This window comes from Cherax quadricarinatus, chromosome 29 (genome assembly GCF_038502225.1).
Source record: "Cherax quadricarinatus isolate ZL_2023a chromosome 29, ASM3850222v1, whole genome shotgun sequence".
Lineage (NCBI taxonomy): Eukaryota > Metazoa > Arthropoda > Malacostraca > Decapoda > Parastacidae > Cherax > Cherax quadricarinatus.
In genome coordinates this window covers 24,039,536-24,061,228 of record NC_091320.1, presented here as the reverse complement: position 1 = coordinate 24,061,228, position 21,693 = coordinate 24,039,536, and the positions used below count along the sequence as shown (strand labels likewise).

The following is a 21,693-nucleotide window of genomic DNA, read 5'->3' as shown; positions in this document are numbered from 1 at the left end:
TTTTTAAATTTTCTTGGGTAGAATAGTTTGTTGGTGAGTTGTGCAAAGGACCTGTCCAGTTGGGCCGGCGCGCGTCAGGTGTTTAACCGTTGTGGGATCTGATAGTGAGGTGTTGGCCAGACCCCTTATATAGCTTCCTTGGATGCTTTACTTTCATAGTTCCTTGATAATGTGAGTAGTCACGAAAGCGCTTGGAATTTCTCTATTCTTTCAGAGTGGTTGTTTTGCATATATATATATATATATATATATATATATATATATATATATATATATATATATATATATATATATATATATATATATATATATATATATATATATATATATATATATATATATATATCATTAGGTGTATCGAAGCAAGAACTTTGAGTAGCTTTAAATAGGTTGGACTGGTACATGATTGGGTGTGGGTTGGTGTGAATTGGAGCTGCCTAGCATGGCCAGTAAGCCTGTTGCAGTTCTTTCTTTTGTTCTTATGAACATGTCCCTCAGTGTATGTACATAAGCGGTTCACTTTAATCCCTACTTTAGGGATTAAGTACTGTTGACTGGCAGTGAACAGGTTACATGATGCTTTAATGACCCTCGCGTAGTAAATAGTTTGTAAGATACAAATTGTGTCATATATGCTGCACAATACTGTACAATATTAGAAATCTTTATTGACGAAAAGTTTCGCCTGCACTGCAGGCTTCATCAGTCGAATACAGAGATGAATCAGAATCCTGGAGACATCGGCAATGATGGAAGACGAAGTAGACGAAGTTTAGATGTAGTTTGATGTACTTATTTACGTGAAGATGAGGCGTAGCAGCTTGGAGATGAGGTCACAGGTGAGCTGGACCTACAAGTAGGAATAGGTCATGTTAAACATTTGTTAACAGAAGAGTTGCTGAAGGCATTCCTTGCACCGAGTTACCATTATTTTGCAGTGTTAGACAAGGATCGTGTAATAAATGGTATACAATACGGACAAGTTCATAAGAAAGACACATTTGCAACACTAGGAATCTTTATTAATGAAACACTTTGCCTTGCACTGTAGGCTTCATGTCGGATACAAAGATGAGCTAGAATCTTGGAGACATCAACGTTGATCGAAGACGAAGTAAGCGAAGTGTAGATGTACAGTACTGTGTTGCTGTACTGCAGTGACGTAATATAAGTGAGCATTACGTATAATTTTTATGCCAAAACTTGATAAAACATTTCGACAACAACGGTAAAAAAATAATTATTAGTATATGTGACACAAATAACAAGTATTAACTAAGTACACCTTTAACATCAAATAATATAATCTGTAAATTAGGTACCCCTGGAAAGATACCTATAGAGATTATCGGATTTTTTTTCCTTTGAATTTGTCATTCGATAACTTAACAATGCTACTTCTGATCAGCTTCAAACTTTCAATACTGGTGTGTCTAACGTAGAGGAAGCCTGAATGCTACTGGGCTGTATAGGTGCCATCCTCGCCATATTAAATGATGACGAGGGTCATAGAGGACATCCATCCTAGTGGCTACACGGTCCATTAAGATATTCAGACGGTGAGTATTTCAGACGGTAGGCTCATCCATGTTGCTAGACGGTGAGTGGCTGAGACAGCAGGTTCACCCAGTAAGTCGTGTAGGACTCTACTACAGTCGCCCTGACAACATCAAATATGTCACTATAAGTAAGTTTATTCAGGTATACATAAATACAGTTACATAGATTATCATACATAGTAGCAATGTGTAAAGAACCTAGGATAACCCAAAAAAGTCAGAGTGACTTATTTCCATTGGGGTCCTTTTAATACCTTATTATTATACTATAAAGAAGATAGTATCTTATTATCATACTATAAAGGAGATATACTAGGAATAAGCTAAAATGAGTTATTTATATTTACATGTATGTTAGCTAAAAAAAAAAACTCATTCTCCTCTCTTTCTGTCGCTACCTTCATTAGGTACCTTTTGATTCTCTTCTTGAACTGGTTCATGCTATGACTGGCTTTGACATGTGCGGGCAGTCTGTTCCATTCCTTTATTACTGTACAATAAAACATGTTTGAAGCCTGGCCACTGACTGTGGGTACTACAAAGTTGTGTTCTCTCTCCCCCTAGTACTATGGTTGCTTTGGTTCTCAGCCTTGACAAAATTGGCAGCAAGATATTCTGGACACTGTTTGTGAGCAATTTTATAAACTTGATTTAACTTCAGTTGTTTTATTCTGTCTTCAACATTCAACATATCCAATTATTGTAATTCATCCTGGCCTACATGTTCTCTTGGACCCAGGTTCAGTATGAATCTTACTATTTTGTTCTGGGTGATTTGCAGTCTATCTTACAGTTTTTTATCAAGGTAGAGTACCATGAAGAGCAAGCGTAGTCCATGTAACATTGTATAAGGGCTAGACATAAGGTCCTGCGAGCCTCAGTAGGTAGACACTGTGCTTGTCTATAAAGGAACTTCAGTCTGGTATTCGCTTTCTTTACTACGCTGTTTCCTATCAATTTTCCTGACATGCATTTTTTTTCTTATTCGCCGGTATTCTCCCGGCCCGGGTCTTTTCCAAGTAGTGGTGACCCGGCCTTGGCTCCCTATCTGGGGAGTATCCCGAGACCTAAGTCTCCCATGGGAGGAGGTACGTACAACTACGGGATTTCCAGATATTTTACTGAGGAAACTGAAGTGATGGGTTCCCCATTACACCGGACATTAAAATTATTTACCCTTCTCAGTTTGTTTCGTGCCAAAGAGTATGGCTTCTGTTTTCCCGATGTGTAACGATAGTTTGTCTAGTAACCATTTGCTGCAGGACTCCAGTTCCAGTGTCTTTTACATAAGCCATATCTTGTGGGTCTTTACCCGACACTAACAGAGCACTGTCATCCGCAAATAGTAGGAGTTTGCACTTGACACTGATGGGCAAGTCGTTTACATAACATAGAAGCAATAAGGAAACCAGAATACTCCACATGCTATCGGCAGGGGTTCTGATTCTGTTTTGTTGATTTTGACAATTTGTTTTCTGTTGTTAAGATAGGACTTAAACCAATCTACGGAACCATTGAAGTTTCTTACATAATATATTGTGGTTGACCCTATCGACATTTCATTTCGTATGTAATCCATCAGATTAATTAGGGATGTGTCGGTTGAATAAGATCTCCTAAAGCATGATTGGTAACTGAACAATGTTATCATTAAGATATTAACTAGACAGTACACCGCCCTCTCTAGAATTTTGGATATTATACTGAGTATACTAACAGGGCTATAGTTGCTGACATCAGACCTACTATTTTTTCTTAAAGATAGGAGTAACTCTGGCCTCCTTGAACCCCTCTGGTACAGTGTTAGTGGTGATGGACAAATTTATTATGTGAGCAATGGGGACTGGCAATTCAGAGGCACCATCTTTTAGGAACTTAGACGGGATGTTATCTGGGCTGACAACTGTTTGGGGTTACCCCTTTATTGGTATAGTATATTTTAAACTATATACATACATACATACATACATACATATATATATATATATATATATATATATATATATATATATATATATATATATATATATATATATATATATTAACACATCGGCCGTCTCCCACCAAGGAGCAAGGTGGCTCGAAAAAGAAAAACTTTCACCATCATTCACTCCAACACTGTCTTGCCAGAGGCGTGCTTACGCTACAGTTATAAACCTGCAACATTAACACCCCTCCTTCAGAGTGCAGGCACTCTCCTTCCCACCTCCAGGACTCAAACCCGGCCTGCCAGTTTCACTGAATCCCTTCATGTTACCTTGTGCATACTCCAACAGCACGTCAAGTCCCAAAACCCATTTGCCTCCATTCGCTCCTATCTAACACGCTCAACGCATTTTTGCAGGAAGTCCAAGCCCCTCTAACACAAATCTCCTTTACCCCTGCCACTTGTATCCAGTGCTTAATTGTGAGTCAGAATAAATTTTGGTAGTTGAGTGAGGTGCCTTGGCCAGATCAGTAAGTCTCCTGTGTGCTAATCCCCTGTGTTCACTAACTCTAATCTTAAAATTTTGAAACAAGTGAGCAGAAATTCTACATTTGAGAACGAAAGAATGCGACAGAATCCTTTTATTTTTGAGTCACCGTAAATAAATGCTTATATCATTCATTCAATCGCTGTCTTGCCAGAATTATGTTGGCATCACAATTCATACAACCCTCCGAACTGCAACATCGTCACTCCTCCTCGGAGTGCAGGCATTGTGCTTCCTACCTCGAGAACTCTAGTAAAACTAAATAGTTTTCCTGATTAATTACCTTCATATTACCATGCTTACACTCTAATAGCATGAGAAGTCATAAAATTCACTTGTCTCCCTCAACTCGATCTAACTCACACAAACCTTTTTTTTTCCACTCCCACCAACTCTTGCTGGGATGATCCCTAACCCTCTTTTCCACCCCAGACTGAAATACACTTGACAGTCACTGTATTCTGTTCCACCCTTTCTGAATACTCAACCCGCCTCACCAACTCCTCCTTAGCAATTTTGAATATATTACCTGAATTGCACCTGGCCTTTGAAGTCCTCAGGAACCCAGCTAGCTGTCACTTGTGTCTTGGGGTCACTGTTCTTGTGTTGCACCGCACCCTGAAAACACACCGTAAGTAATTTTGTATTCAAATAAGCAAGAGTACAGAAAAGACCTGTTCCTACAGAAGCTTGACCTGATAAAAACTCTACGAAGTGTGAAACATTGTTCCAGTAGAAGTTCGTTTTGCACCATAATTTTTTTCACTTCATAAAACTTAAAATTTAGCTAAATGCTATTTATAGAGAGGTAAAGGTATTTTATTCGTTAAGAAAACTGAAACTGTCTCGTGAGATGCGAATGTTCGTCAGATAATGACCCTCCTAGTTAAGCATTAACAGTTCTATGTCCCTTGGTCAATTTTATATTATTATAGATTAAGAATGAAGCTACTGTTACTCTGTTAATTATCAAATTGTAATTATAATTTCCTTAGCTATTAATCTGTAGTCGTAGTGATAATCTGCTCATTGCTGTGCCTTGACTTAAAGCCTATCGACACACAAGAATCATGAAGACTGCATGTCACCTGTTTACCAACCTAAAATACTCTAATACCAGATATAGGCATATAGGGATTAAAAGTACATATACATAAACTAAGATATTTACTCTCCAGGTGTACACACATCGACAAATATTTAATTACAATATCCACTATAAACTACACAGAGGCACTTGTGCATGTATGTACACATAATAAATAGTAAATTTTTATGTATCTGGAGAAAAAAGAAGTGTAGAGGAGAAATTTTGAGGGGTGTTAAACAAATGTATAAAAATTTTATTAGATAAATGGTTGATGGGTAGACTACTGTACATGCATATTTATAGACGAGTAACTGACATTTCAAATCATTATTAAGAGAAAGTTACAGTAAAAGAAAGAGGCAGATGGAGTAAAATGAGAATGGCATCTTTGGATATGAGAGGTGAAACTGAATGAACTAAATAAGGAAACAGAAAAATGTAAGCAGGTATTGGCCGGAAGATGGACTACAGTGAGTACAGGGAGAGATCAAAAACACATGGGGTAGATATAAGAATGCAGTGTTAGTGTGCAGCAAATTTGTGATTATAGAAGGGTCGGTGCTTGGGAAAGAAGAGAGGAATGATTGGTGGAATAAAGTAGAGGGCATTGAGTAGTTATCATAGGGAGTGCTTTTTACTATGTAAAAAAATATACTAAAGGAAAATATATATGGAGAGAAAAAAGAGGCTTAACGAGTGGAGAGGGAGTGCAAAAGGAGAGTCAATGAGAGCAGGGCCAGATTTAGGAAAGGGGCCCTGGGCCCCCACCAGAAGGGCCCCCCACCAAATGACGAAAAATATTATGACACATTACACTGAGAATTGAATAGATCGCAAAAAGAGAAAATGTATGCAAGAGTTTGAATTATTGTGGGATTGTCATGTTGAGTCATCTGATCGCTGGTGTTACATCATCGGTGCAAGCGCGCCGTCAGCTGCATGACGTGAGGATAACTCACAGCACATCATCATCCTGGGTGTGTAGGGCACTGCAGTATGAATGCTTGATCGTGGCCAGTATGTGAACAACAGTGTGGTAGTGAGAACCGGCCACGAGCGAGCATGAAGCAAGGGCGGCTTGTGAACCTGACGGTCATGAGCATAGAATATGACATCCTGCATTCGCTGGATTTTGATGGAGTCATCTGAGACTTCTATCAGAAAAGCACGGAATGTACCTGCCTTATAATATTTTATCTGATTGGAGATAACTCCACATAAGTCTGTAGATTATTTTTGAGTTACACTTGCAAATGAACCGAGAGGCCGCTAAAATACACTACTAATCCAATTTATTGTTTCATTTCTTCATCTTAAGAGGATGGTACGTATATTGAGAGTGGCGAAAGTTTTCTAAGGAGAAACTTATAAGTCTTCTAACCATTAGAGTTATACCTTTTTAATGCAAGGGGCCCCCACCAAACTGGGCACAGGGCCCCCACCACCTAAATCCGGCACTGAATGAGAAAAAAGATGAAGCTTTATTAGCAAATTTTATATAGAATAAAGAATATACGGGAAGATTAAAGCATTTTAAAGATGGAGATGTTATGTTTGTTGAGAAGCTGCTCGACGCTGATGACAGGAGGCGGAAATTTCATACACTGTGCAAGGATGATTAACATCTCGTACGAGTAAGTGACCCTGGTAGGTTTAGCGCTTCCTTTTGATAATAATAATAATCGTACGAGTAAGTAAAAGCCAGAGGTGGATGTGGAGTCAGTGAATGAGACAGTGGGTAGAATAAAATGGGGTAAAACAGGTGAAATAGATGGGTTTATAATGGAATGTTAAAAGCTGGTGGAGATATAATTTAGAAGTAGTTGGTTTATTTGTTCAATATATGCATTAAAGAAGGGAATATGCCTAACAATTAGCAGAGAATATGCACAGCTCCTTTGAATAAGAAAAAGGGGATACGGAAGAGTGTAAGAATTATATGGAAACGGTGAGTATACCGGGTGCAGCAGGATTGCTGAGGCATGAGGAGGAGAATTTGGGAAAGGTAAGTATATGAAGATGAAACATTTACATTGAAGCATATAAGTGAACAGTGCCATGATAAAGGTAAGGAATTCTCGTCACATTTCTGGATTTAGAAAGGGTATATAATAGTGTCTAAGAGATCAATGTGGCAGATGTTACAAATGTAGGAAACAGATGATAGGATACTAAGAGTAAGTAATGAGTTTTTACGCAGAGTAAGGCTCAGGTTAGGGTATGTAGGATAAGGGGAACATTTTCCAGTAAAATTAAAAATAGTTGTTAGACAGCGAAGTGTTTAACATAAGGAATTTGATACGAAATAGGAGCTGTCACATTTGTTTTTGTTTTTTTTGCCAATGAGAATTCTTTTAGAAGATTTTAAAGAGAAGCTGCAGACGATGGGGAAAGGAGTGTTGGAGGATGTGTAAAAGAAGGGATTTAACAGTTAATATGGAAAAGAGCAGGATGATGAGGGTAAGAAAAGGCCAAGGTAATGAAAGATTCGATATCAGACTGGAGGGAGTGAGTATGGAGGAAGTAAATTTATTAGTATTTTTGGAAGTAGACATGTTGGCAGATGGGTCAGTGAAAGATGAGGGGGCAAAATGTGGATGGAGTATTGAAATAACTGTGGAAATAAAGAAGTTTTTCTGTGAAAACAAAAGGGAGAATGTACCAGAGTATAGTAGAACCAAAACTTTGTGTGGGTGTGAGGCATGGTCTTGAAGCATTCAACGAGGAGGGTAGAGGCAGTGGAGATGTCGTGTTTGAAAGCAAAGTGTTATATGAATACTTGAGGAGAGAATTTGAAGCTTAAAAATAAGATATTGTGGAGTTATAAAAGGTATAATTAAAATGGTAGAGGAGAGAGTGGATATCTGGCGAGGCTAGAGCAGAACAGGATGATCAAGAGGATGTATAAATTTGGAGTGGAAGGCAGGAGGGGTAGGAGTCATCCAAAGAAAGGTTGGATTATAATCATAACTAAGAGCTAAAAGAAAGGTTGGAGTGAGGAGCTAGAGGAGGTTTTGAGTGTCAAGGGATTAAGCATCCAGCATGCTTGTGTGTTAGATGACAGGTGGAAAAAGTAGTTTTATGGGTTGACGTGCTGTTGGTGTGTGAGCAAGGTAACATTTATGAAGGCATTTAGGGAACATGGTTAGCCGAACTTGAGTTGCGGACGTGAGGGAAAGGGGATGTTACAGTTTGAAGCCATTTGAACTGTGATGTCTGCACACTTCTGGCAAAATAGTTATTGAATGAATGATAGTGAATACGTTTCCTGTTAATCACATGGACCGTCTCCCTACCTTGGTGGGAGACGGCCGATGTGATTAAAATTAATATTTTCTTTATTTAGAATTTGTCTTAAACTGTTTATAATATGGGCTTCTCCTATTAAATTTTTTTGCAAAATGTAAAAACTAAAGATTGTATTTTATATACACCAAAAAAATTGTTAAGTAAACAATGATCAGAAAAAAATAAAAGTAATTTTAATTAGAATGAGTCACGAGTAAAGAAACTGTGATAGGGTTATACTCACGCCGTCGTGGGAAGAACAGTCTGTGATCCTGCCTGGCTTCTGTACCTTGATAAAGCGACCCACACGCTGGCCCTTACTGTCCCTGGCTTGTAGCATGAAGCCCTTAAATTCCCGGTTTTTCTCTCCAAAAACCGTCACTGAGGAGCAAGAAAAATCATCAGGACTCGATTTCAGATCCGTCTTTTCCCATTAATCAAAAACTTACACAATTTTCTAGCCAAACCTTGCTAAGATAAGTGATGTAAAATTAATTAATTTATATGATTGAATAATTTCCTCTCTTGCGGTACGGGAAGGTAATGTTTGTAACAAAATCAATATCATCATAAGCAGTAATATTCGTGAAAAATGTTGAAACCTATGAGGGCCACTCAGAGCAATAACAATGTTAATACTAACAGTGTAAGAAATAAAACACATTGTATCACTAAGATACTAATTTTTTTGTTTTGTTTTGATGTAGAAGATCCGTCAAGGTAAAACATCTGAGGTGATGTATTTATTTATTTATTTATTTTATTAACAATTTGAGCATACATACAGAGGTACAAAAAAATACAGATAAGAGCAGCATGCCAAAGCCACTTATACTATGCATATGACTCGTGTGCTGCTTCATCGTGAATATAATAAAAATAACTAATAGATATTTATGCTTTCTAACAACCTTAGTCTTTCGTAAAAAAAAGAAGCCTTGGTGTTCAAACACACAGTATCTCACCGTAGTAATAGTCATCCTTGGAAGTGATGTGAATGTGGTATGGAGACGGGTCGGTCTGGGCGCCCAGAGACAGGTGTCCTGGCTGCATGGAGTCACACACCACAGCTACACTCACACTACTGAAAGCCTCTCCATCACCCACCATCACCACTGCCGCCCACACACCTGCCACCCACACTGCCACCCAATCCATCTTCCTGCTCCTGTATCACAAAAGAGTTCTGTAAGTTTTTATTTAGTTATAACAAATTTAAAATTTTACAATATAACTGTATTTATATGAACCTGAATGAACTTACATAGTCTTGAGGACACACAGGTGTTAGTATATCGTGTAGATTTACAGCGAGCACAAAAAAGTCTGTGCTACACACCAGTATCTGTTACCGACATTAAACCTGATCCCCTGCTCACCTGTATTTGCGGGGGTCAAGCTCTATCTCCTGGTCCCGTGTTTGTGTAATTACGATTTTTTTACTACTTTTACCATGCTATGTAAAAAAGTATTTACGCTGACAAGCGTAAATACTTTTAATGTACTGTGTATCGAGGAACATTACAATGGTATATCCTTTGATCCCAGAGAGTCAGGAGAATTGATGGACCAATATTTATTTTAAATAAATGTCAGGTTAAAGTTCCTCAGCAGAGAGGCACAATGCTTACCTACTGAGCCTCGCAGGACCCGAAGTCTACCTCTTATGTATGTCATGTAAATTATTCTTGTTCTTCATAGTACTCTGTTCTAAAAAGAAAAAAAAAACTGAAAAACAAACTACAAATTATGGTGAGATTTATCCTGGACCTGGATCCAAGAGAGCGTGTAGGCCAGGATCAGCTGTAACTACTGGATAGGCAGCTGATGCTCAATCATGTATATAAAATGTCTCACTAGCAGTGTCAAGAATATCTAACTGCAGATTTTGGCAGTTAGGAACCGCAGCAAGTATGGTACTAGGGAAACTGAACACAATTTTGTAGTACCCACAGTAACTGGTCTGACCTCTAAGGGTCGACAATCCAAATGAATTCTTTATGAACGAAACCCAAAATTTGGTCATCACAAACATCTCGGATATTAGTCCAACTCCACAAGACTTTGAAGAGGCAATTAATGACATGCCCATGCACTCTGCCCCAGGCCCAGACTTGTGGAACTCCGTGTTCATCAAGAATTGCAAGAAGCCCCTATTGCGAGCCTTCAGCATGGACACAGGGGTCATCCCATACACACTAAAAACAACAGACATAGCCCCACCCCATAAAGGTGGCAGTAAAGCAATTGCAAAGAACTACAGACCGATAGCACTAACAAACTATGTCATAAAAATCTTTGAAAGATAGCCAACCACCTAGATACTCATCAATTACACAACCCAGGGCAACACGGGTTTAGAATAGGTCGCTCCTGCCTGTCCCAGCTACTGGACCACTATGACAAGGTCCTGGATGCTGTAGAGGATAAACAAAATACAGATGTAGTATACACACACTTTGCAAAAGCTTTCGACAAGTGTGACCATGGTGTAATAGCACACAAAATGCAGGATAAAGGAATAACGGGAAAAGTTGGTAGATGGATCTACAACTTCCTGACAAATAGAGCACAAAGAGAAATAGTAAACAGAGTGAAGTCCCAGGCAACCACGGTGAAAAGCCTGCTCCACAAGGCACAGTACTCGCTCCCATTCTATAAATCATCCTCATTTCTGACATAGACAGAGATGTATGCCATAGCTCTGTGTCTTCCTTTGCGGATATAACCCGGATCACCATGGCAGTGACCTCCATCGAAGACACCGCGAGACTCCAAGCGGACATTAACCAAATCTTCGAATGGGCCACTCAAAACAATATGAAGTTCAACGAGGAGAAATTTCAACTACTCAGATATGGAAAACTTGAAGAAATTAAAAATGTGTTAGGGTATACCACAAATTCTAACCATACAATAGAGCGGAAAAGTAATGTGAAGGACCTGGGAGTGATAATGTCAGAGGATCTCACCTTCAAAGACGACAACAATGTATCTACCTCATCTGCTAGGAAAATGATAGGATGGATAATGAGAACCTTCAAAACTAGGGACGCCAAGCCCATGATGATTCTCTTCAAATCGCATGTGCTCTCTAGGCTGGAATACTGCTATACACTAACGGCCCCCTTCAAGGCTGGCGACATTGCACACCTGGAGAGTGTACAAAGAACTTTCACGGCACACATAAGTGCGATAAGGCACCTAAACTACTGGGAACGGTTGAAGGTCCTTGATCTATATTCCCTCGAACGCAGGCGAGAGAGATACATGATAATATACACTTGGAAGGTCCTGAAGGGATTGGTACCAAACCTGCACACGAAAATCACTCCATATGAAAGCAAAAGACTCGGCAGGAGATGCAACATTCCCCCGATGAAAAGCAGAGGCGCCACGAGTACACTGAGAGACAACACAATAAGTTTCTGGGGCCCAAGACTGTTCAATTGCCTTCAACATACATAAGGGGGATTACCAATAGACCCTTGGCTATCTTCAAGAAGGCACTGGACAGGCAACTAAAGTCAGTACCTGACCAACCGGGCTGTGGTTCGTACGTCAGCTTACGTGCGGCCGGCATTAAAAGCCTGGTTCATCAGACCCTGATTCACCATGAGGCTTGATATCAGACCGGGCCGCGGGCGCGTTGACCCCCGAAACCCTCTCCAGATAAACCTCTAACACCTACAGTAGTGTCCAAATTAATTGGGTCAGGAATATTAATATAATTAAAATCAAGCCATAAACCCGCTGGGATCACACAGTGCTGCTGGGACAGGAATAAATTTTGTGATTATCTCGTAATATGTTTTAGTCTCTGACTTAATGTATGCTGGGTTCTTTTCTTTTCAGAAGAGTTTGCTACCGACATTTGGCAATCATCCAGCAGTGGTGTTACCCTGCGAGTCTTGTCAGTTCTACAACAGCTGTTGTTCTGTGAGGCTATTCCTACAAGTGTGCTTCATGAATGAATGTGGTTTTTGTCAATTTCTCCCCTCCCGTTCACGATTACTGCTGAAATTCATGAAGGATATTACAAGTATTGGAGCTAATAGAAAACATGCTGATTTGAGTATCAGTCAGATCCCGAAAATTTGAGCCTAGCACAGTCAACTGTTGGTCGATTTCTGAAGAGAGCTGACGACACTGGTGACTGTGGAGCGCTTCGTCAAGGAAGATGCGAAAGAAAACGCAAGACTGCACATCACGACTATCATAAGAAATAGTGTAAAGGATCCCAAGAAAGCCAGCAAAGATCTACAGAGAGATTTGGCTTCATGAAGCTGTTGTAAATGTTGATTCTTCAACTGTTCGAAGAAGGTTCCTAGAAGCTTGTAGAACCGTCAGCAAGCCGTAAAGAAACAATTATTAACTGGTACTGTAAAGAAAAAAAAGCTGCAGTGGGCACTCGATCATAAGGGATGGACGACAGATAAATGGAAAAAAAGTTACATTTTCAGATGAGAGGCATTTTGAAGTACATAGGTACAGATCAGCGGTATTGAGACGGAGCAAAGGCGAACCTCTTCGACATGGACACATTCAACAAGCGCCAAAACACGCACCTAAGATGTTTTGGGGTAGTTTTACTGTTGAAGGCCCTGGACGGCTTGTTATTGGCGAGGGATGACCCTTGTGGGCTTATCGCTTACTTATGATTATAATAAATGTTGAGGGGACGATGAACAGTGACAAATACAAGGCAATCCTGGCAATTCATTTACTTCCGGTTGTGGACAGAGACTTTCCTGATGGAGAAGTCATTTTCCAGCAGGAGTTTGCTCAGTGCCACACCTCCAGAAAAACGCTAGCATTCTTCGAAGAGAGTGGGCTAAGCGTTCTAAATTGGCCTGGAAACTCTCATGGCTTCAACCCAATTGAGAATCTATGGGCAACAACCAAACGCAGGATAGTAAAATAGGACTGTTCGACTGTGGAGAAGCTAATTGCTGCTGTTTAGGACCTGGTACCATGACGAAGAACTTGCCAAAATGTGTTCAACATTGGTCAATTCTATGCCAAAGTGTACCCGCCTTGGTGAGCGCAATACTTATAAAAGCAAAGAGTAGCCATATTTCTTATTAAATAATCTGTCATATCATTGCCGTGTATTTTTCAAATATTCATTTTCCAAATAAAGGTCTTATTTCATCACTGTCCCTATTAGTATGCACAGTACTGTATTACACAGCATTAAAAGTCGGGTTGCCAGATCAGGTCAAGGCTAGTATTAGTATAAACCAATTTAGTAACAGCTAAAAAAAATTACCTACTAGAGCTAGGGAGGAAAATTATTATTTTTACACATCAAGTTTACAGGCCAAGATCTGTTATTCTACCTCAGCTCATTTCAGAGTGCAGCCCTGTCTAAGGTATATCCTGCCCCACCACTCAGAGGTTCCTTGACGCTGGGGAGGGGCCCTTGACCTAGGGAATCGGATCTGTGCTCCTGTTTCTTGAATCGAGCCTGAATACCTTCCATCTCCCCCACAGGTGCTGTATAATCCCTTCGGGTTCAGCGCTCCCCCACGATTATAATGCTAATAATAATAATACCCAGGATGTGACCCACAACAGTAGACTAACACCCAGGTACCTACTTACTTCTAGGTAAACAAGGGCAACAGGTGCAAAGAAACATGCCCAGTATTTCCATCCATAAACCATACCACGGGCGGGGTTAGAACCCGCCCGTAGTATGGTTTGTTTGCAATCGTGTCATTACGATTTCGTGAGTAATGTTTCCATCCATGCCGGGGATGGTGCCCCGGGCACTCAATATGAGCAGAGTGGGTACAGTATAGTTAACATTCGTGTAACTAATATATTCAGCTGATTTTTTTTTTCATTTTAATACTTTTGTAATTCATTTTCATGTTATTGATTTTGTGGAAAATATTGTGTATTTTCCGAAATATTGTGTATTTTTGCATGTAAATTAGTAAAATACATTGTAGTTAGTAAAAATTAATTTGGAAATAAAAAAGGGAACCAGCGACGGGGGTAGCGTTGCTTGGGAGGGACGCCATATTAGAACTGGGCAAGACAAACGTTAGTGAAAATCGGAAGAATATTTCGTAGCTCTGGAGGTTAGATGTGGTTGAAACCTCTCAAACTGGAGCAGAAGTTGTCGGAGTTACAGTCCTACAGAATGTGAGAAACTAACAACTGGGCAGGACTCCGAAATTAGATGGGAAAAGGGATAAGAATTACCCCATCCCCCAGATAAGTAATGTCTTTATATGTTGAAATTCTGGCCAGTAGTTTCCTCATATCTAGGCAGGGTGTTGTGGATGACACACCAAGTAATCTCCAGACAAATTGGTGAGTGTTATATAAATTCTGATATATAAATATGTATGTGGAAAATTGCATTTACTTGGATGTATAATTATATACACAACAGTAAATGAACAATGATAACTAGTATTTATCAGTTAGACAAGTAGGAATTTGGGACACTTAGGTCGCAAAAAATGTCCCCCTTCGATACCTACTACTGTCATATCTACAAGTTGCTCTGGACCTATTAATTAAATGAAATATACATACACCAGGAATGCTGGTAAATATATAAATTTGTGGACTGTATATTAAAAATAATAAATGGTTATATATATATATACACAATTACATAACAGAAGGAAAATATATCTTAATATCACTCACCAATTTGACTGGAGATTAATGTGTATCATACTCAGAAAACCTCACTCTAACTAAATCTATGAAAATAATTCTGGCCAGAATTACACACAAATCTAGAGAGCTTATCTGAGGTTCCTGGAGCTGTCTTGTCCAGTCGTCTGATATCTCAAGTTATGCAGGAATGCACATCCACCAATTTCGCCTCCTATTTGAGAGGTGTCAACACAATTTTTACCTTTAGAGCACGAAAAATTCTTCCCATTACACCAACGTTTGTACAATTCAAAACCAAGATGGCGAGTCCCCACCTACGCAGACGCAGGCTTTCCGTTTTCTATGACATAAATATTATTAAATACAGTATGGCCATCTATTTACATATAACTACTGAATTTCTGGAAAATATATACAGTATTTTCCACAATGTATATGTATTCGTTAATTAAATCAATTTAACATACAGTCCACATAATTTATATACATAGGGTTACCAGAATTACTGGTGATTTTTATTTTATTTAAAGTTAATATAGGTCCAGAGTGACTTGTGGAGGTATGAGATTAGTGGGTATTCGAAGGGTGACATTTTCTGGCGACCTTGGATGTCTCAAAATTCCTACATGTCTCAATAACACTTGATAAGGAATAATTATCGTTGTTACAAATTGCTGGTATGAGGTTCATCCAGGTAATTTAATATTCCACAGATTTAATAATTTTATTCTTATAGTAGCCATAACTGATTTTTACTCTATCTAATATTTAGGTAACACAAGGTCCCCATGAAAATAAATCAGACTTTTTTTACACACTTTACTTTATAAAATACTTGTAATTATCAAGAATTGTGTAGTGTGCATTTAAAACTTATTATTCACAAACAAGGGCTAAACTTAGAGGTCACATAGCACCATGGGAATGGGAGGCAATCAGGTTCGACGCAAGGAGGTAAAAGGTAATTCCAATGCCATGAATCAAGAGCCCTTTACCAAAATCAAGGCACTGCCCTTTCAGGGATTTTGTTACAATAATAAAGCTGGATTGATGATGCTCCGTTTTGTAAAGTAAAAGGACACAAGTGCAACTAATGTGACATTTTATTGTGGCAACGTTTCGCTCTCCAGGAGTTTCGTTAAGCCGCACCTGTAGAGCGAAACGTTGCGACAATAAAATGTCACATTAGTTGTACTTGTGTCCTTTTACTTTACATATTGTCGGTAATTCTACCAACTTTATTACATGCTCCATTTTCTATGATTAAATTATCATAAAATGCTTCTCTTCAAAAATTGGGGGGAGGGGGGGTTACCTTATGCCGGCGATGGGTTCTAATCCAAGGAACTGGAGTAATCCTTATTTTTTTTTGGATCGAACATGATTACCTCTGATTCCCCAAGTGCTGTATAATTCCTACGGATTTAACTCTTCGCCACGAAATATAATAATTCAGCTAGCAGTTTTCGTGAAGAAATATTTGACAGATAACTCACTCTTTAGATGATGTTTAGCTCCGTCCTGAGCAATTATCAAATCACAACTGAGCGAGAAAATGGGGAGAAATCCAGAAGACAGGTTGATGACGAGGGGATGGGGATTGAAGGAAAGGTGGAGGAAGGGGAAGGGGGAGGGAGACGAAGAGAGAGTGAGAAAGTTAGAACAAGCGTGACGATAAAAAGCGAAAGTTCGTCTGAAATTACCTTTCCAGTGTGGGGTAATTTGTGATTTGTTCCAGCCACCGCCACTGTATTGTTCCAGCCACCGCCACTGTATTGTTCCAGCCACCGCCACTGTATTGTTCCAGCCACCGCCACTGTATTGTTCCAGCCACCGCCACTGTATTGTTCCAGCCACCGCCACTGTATTGTTCCAGCCACAGTATTATTTCAGCCACTGTATTTTGATATTTTTCGAAGAAATATTTTCTAAAGTCCTTCTTGATCCACTTTCATTTTTGTTTAGAACAGTGGTCTCTTATTCTATCACTCCAACCACCAACATTATCATTATGTTTAGAAAAATTATTCCTTTTGATCGTATTTAGTGTGCAATTACCCTATGGTCGCACTTGTTGAAAGCTTTTGCAGTCATTGTACACTACATGTGCATTATGCTGGTCCTCCAGGGTTTCTCAGACTATGCTGTAATAGTTCAGCAGTTGTGTGAGGCAGTAGCGATCTGTTCTAAACTCCCCTGCGCCTCTCTGGTCCCTCTCTACGCATCACTTAACATACTCTTGGGTATATTAATTACGTTTGACATCATCGACATCTTTATCCTTTTATTTGCGTTTTAACTAATGCCATCTTCATTTGCATAGCTAACCTTAAAGTTTCTTATGAACCGAGTTGGTATTTCGCACAGGGTGCTGAGGTGTATACTGCACCATTGAGGTTGGTTGGGGTTAAGGGGGGCTGGGCATTAGTGGGAGGAAGATAGATTTTTTTATGAAGCAATATTTCTTTTCTTTCTTATATGATACATGTTTCTCTTCCCCTCTTCTCATATTCCTTCCAGTATTATAATTATTATAATCGTGAGAAAGCGTTAAGCCCACAAGGGTTATACAGCATTCCATCTCTCATCGGAACTCCTATATCTTTAAATTATTATTATTATTATTATTATTATTATTATTATTATTATTATTATTATAAAAAGAAACGCTAAACCCTGTATCTCTGTAGAAAGATGCTTTGTAGCTGTTTTTTCTCACTCCGTCTGGTCGTTCTGGGAAGTTATGCCGTTCTTTCCTTTTCATTTATGAAGATCACAATGCAGAGCCTCATTATATGCAGTAATTATGTTTATGGTGAAAGACTAAGCCATAAGGGTTATATAGCATCTGAAGAACGGGACGACAATAAGGTCACTGACGGTGGAACAATAGCTTCTGTCAGTGTCTTATCTATTGCTCCACAGGTTGGTAAAAACTTACCTGTCGCTTCTTTGCACTTCTGGTTGGAAATTATGGCTATTTCATGAGTAGATCTTTCTATAAAGTCATAATTACATTGAATACGAGCCAGCAACTGCCTCATCCTTTCAGTCACTGTGCTTTCCATGTCTGATTCTCCTTATTTATTTTTTGTTCAACAAGTCGGCCGTCTCCCACCGAGGTAGGGTGACCCAAAAAGAAAGAAAATCCCCAAAAAGAAAATACTTTCATCATTCAACACTTTTACCTCACTCATACATAATCACTGTTTTTGCAGAGGCGCTCAGATACAACAGTTTAGAAGCATATACAAAGATAAAAATCTCTCAGATATAACATATCCCTCCAAACCGCCAATATCCCAAACCCCTCCTTTAAAGTGCAGGCATTGTACTTCCCATTTCCAGTACTCAAGTCCGGCTATATAAAAATAACAGGTTTCCCTGAATCCCTTCACTAAATATTACCCTGCTCACACTCCAACAGCTCGTCAGGTCCCAAAAACCATTCGTCTCCATTCAATATCTAACACGCTCACGCACGCTTGCTGGAAGTCCAAGCCCCTCGCCCACAAAACCTCCTTTACCCCATCCCTCCAACCTTGCCGAGGACGACCCCTACCCTGCCTTCCTTTCCCTACAGATTTATACGCTCTTCATGTCATTCTACTTCGATCCATTCTCTCTAAATGACCAAACCACCTCAACAACCCCTCTTCAACCCTCTGACTAATACTTTTATTAACTCCACACCTTTTCCTAATTTCCACACTCCTAATTCTCTGCATAATATATACACCACACATTGCCCTTAGACAGGACATCTCCACTGCCTCCAACCATCTCCTCGCTGCAACATTTACAACCCAAGCTTCACACCCATAGAAGAGTGTTGGTACCACTATACTTTCATATATTCCCTTCTTTGTTTCCATAGATAACGTTTTTATTTCTCCACAGATACCTCAACGCACCACTCACCTTTTTTCCTTCATCAATTCTATGGTTAACCTCACTCTTCATAAACTCATCCGCTGACACGTCAACTCCCAAATATCTGAAAATATTCACTTCTTCTATACTCTCTCTCTCCAATGTGATATCCAAGTTTTCTTTATCTAAATCATTTGATACCCTCATCACCTTACTCTGATCTATGTTTACTTTCAACTTTCTACGTTTACACACCCTCCCAAACTCGTCCACTAAACTTTGCAACTTTTCTTAAGAATCTCCCATAAGCACAGTATCATTAGCAAAAAGTAACTATCAACTCCCATTCTGTATTTGATTCCCCATAATTTAATCTCACCCCTCTCCCGAACACCCTAGAATTTACTTCTTTTACAACCCCATCTATATTATTATTATTATAATCAAAAAGAAGCGCTAAGCCACAAGGGCTATACAGCACTGCAACCCCATCTATAAATATATTAAACAACCATGGTGACATTACACATTCCTGTCTGTAACCTACTACCTATTCCATATACGTACTGTACTTGCAACATCTGCCACATTGCTCACCTATCCACTCTATCATATGCCTTTTCTAAATCCATAAATGCAATGAAAACTTCCCTACCTTTATCTAAATACTGTTCACATATATGCTTCAATGTAAACACTTGATCTACACATCCCCTACCCACTCTGAAACCTCCTTGCTCATCTGCAGTCCTACTCTGTCTTACCTCTAATTCTTTCAAAAATAATATTTATTATTCAATAATAATATTTATTATCTTTCTTTATTTTCATCTTCAAAGATAATAGAATGTTAAGTCAGTGATCGCTTGCCTTAAAGGGCATTGCATAACATTTTTTTTTATGTAGGTCTTGCGGTATTATACGTTACTTACCTGTTTGTGGTTTCGGGGTTCGTATTTCTGTTCCAGGTACCACTTGATTTTTACTAACAATCTCACACTTCCCGCCTCATGAACCTCATTAAGCTTACTTTTAATCTGTTTCCATCACATCGTCCTTCAGATAGTTTTACTTCCTAACCAGCCTCAGACTGAAGAAGTATGTCTGACATTCTTTGACAACATTTGCTTCTTAAATTCTATGTGCCCGTCCCCAGTGTGCAAGTCGTAATAATTTCTTCCTTGGTTATCCTCTTCTCCAGTTTCTAATGTTCAGTTACTCTACTATTTTCTGGACAGTCATTCCTCGTAGCTCCGAATCTGGTTTCGTTGCAAATCCTTACTTTCAAATTTCTGGGTTTTTCTCAGGTTTGATGATTGATGATGGTACTGCACACTCTAGGATACGTCTGATACATGTTGTATACAAGGTACCGTAAGACTTTGTTGAGGCATCTGAATACTATTCTTAAGTTTGCATTGTGTACTTGCCGAATTGTTTGAGGGGGAGGAGGGTGAAGGTCGATTCTTGCCTCCTGGCTCCTCCTCTTGAGCTTCATAGACCGTCATTACTAGTTTCTGGCCTCTTTGAGTCCTATTACATCTACTCTTGAAACTATATGTGAGTTTACCCCCACATCCGGTTAGTGTGTTGTGTGTGTACCCACCTAATTGTACTCACCTAATTGTGGTTGCAGGGGTCGAGACTCAGCTCCTGGCCCCTCCTCTTCACTGATCGCTACTAGGTCCTCTCTCTCTCTGCTTCCTGAGCTGTATCATACCTCTTCTTAAAACTATGTATGGTTCCTGCCTCCACTACTTCACTTGCTAGGCTATTCCACTTCCTGACAACTCTATGACTGAAGAAATACTTCCTAACGTCCCTGTGACTCGTCTGAGTCTTCAGCTTCCATTTGTGACCTCTTCTCCCTGTGTCCTCTCTCTGGAACATCCTATCTCTGTCCACCTTGTCTATTCCCCGCAGTATCTTGTATGTCGCTATCATGTCTCCCCTGACCCTTCTGTCCTCCAGTGTCGTCAGTCCGATTTCCCTTAACCTTTCCTCGTACGACATTCCCTTGAGCTCTGGGACTAGCCTTGTTGCAAACCTTTGTACTTTCTCTAACTTCTTGACGTGCTTGGCCAGGTGTGGGTTCCAGACTGGTGCTGCATATTCCAGTATGGGCCTAACATACACAGTATACAGTGTCTTGAACGATTCCTTATTAAGGTATCGGAACGCTATTCTCAGGTTTGCCAGGCGCCCGTATGCTGCAGCAGTTATTTGGTTGATGTGTGCCTCCGGTGATGTGCTCGGTGTTATGGTCACCCCAAGGTCTTTCTCCCTGAGTGAGGTCTGTAGTCTTTGTCCACCTAGCCTATACTCTGTCTGCGGTCTTCTTTGCCCCTCCCCAATCTTCATGACTTTGCATTTGGCTGGGTTGAATTCGAGAAGCCAGTTACTGGACCACATGTCCAGCCTGTCCAGGTCTCTTTGCAGTCCTGCCTCATCCTCGTCCGATTTAATTCTTCTCATCAACTTCACATCATCTGCGAACAGGGACACTTCAGAGTCTATTCCTTCCATCATGTCGTTCACATATATCAAAAATAGCACTGGTCCTAGAACTGACCCCTGTGGGACCCCGCTCGTAACAGGCGCCCACTGTGATACCTCTTCACGTACCATGACTCGTTGCTGCCTCCCTGTCAGGTATTCCCTGATCCATTGCAGTGCCCTCCCTTTTACATGCGCCTGATCCTCCAGCTTCTGCACTAATCTCTTGTGGGGAACTGTGTCAAAGGCCTTCCTGCAGTCTAGGAAA

At 39.8% G+C, this 21,693-nt stretch overlaps 1 protein-coding gene across 3 annotated transcripts in view; it reads right to left on the bottom strand.

Moving 5' to 3' along the window:
- Window positions 1–373: 373 nt before the first annotated feature.
- The window catches only part of LOC128690530 (putative defense protein 3), a 38,239-nt gene continuing 16,919 nt past the window's right edge, over window positions 374–21,693 (bottom strand). Inside the window, exons 1-5 of one of the 3 annotated variants that reach the window (XM_070089789.1) lie at window positions 16,553–16,589; window positions 9,377–9,579; window positions 8,656–8,792; window positions 4,563–4,651; window positions 937–1,660 (exon numbers count right to left, since the gene is read on the bottom strand). In XM_070089789.1, coding sequence (XP_069945890.1) covers window positions 1,594–1,660; window positions 4,563–4,651; window positions 8,656–8,792; window positions 9,377–9,569 — 486 coding nt within the window. In that variant the 5' untranslated portion in view covers window positions 9,570–9,579; window positions 16,553–16,589 and the 3' untranslated portion in view covers window positions 937–1,593. Of the gene's footprint in view, window positions 851–936; window positions 1,661–4,562; window positions 4,652–8,655; window positions 8,793–9,376; window positions 9,580–16,552; window positions 16,590–21,693 lie in introns of those variants that run through there. The other 2 variants (XM_070089790.1, XM_053779212.2) reach the window with 2 other exon arrangements.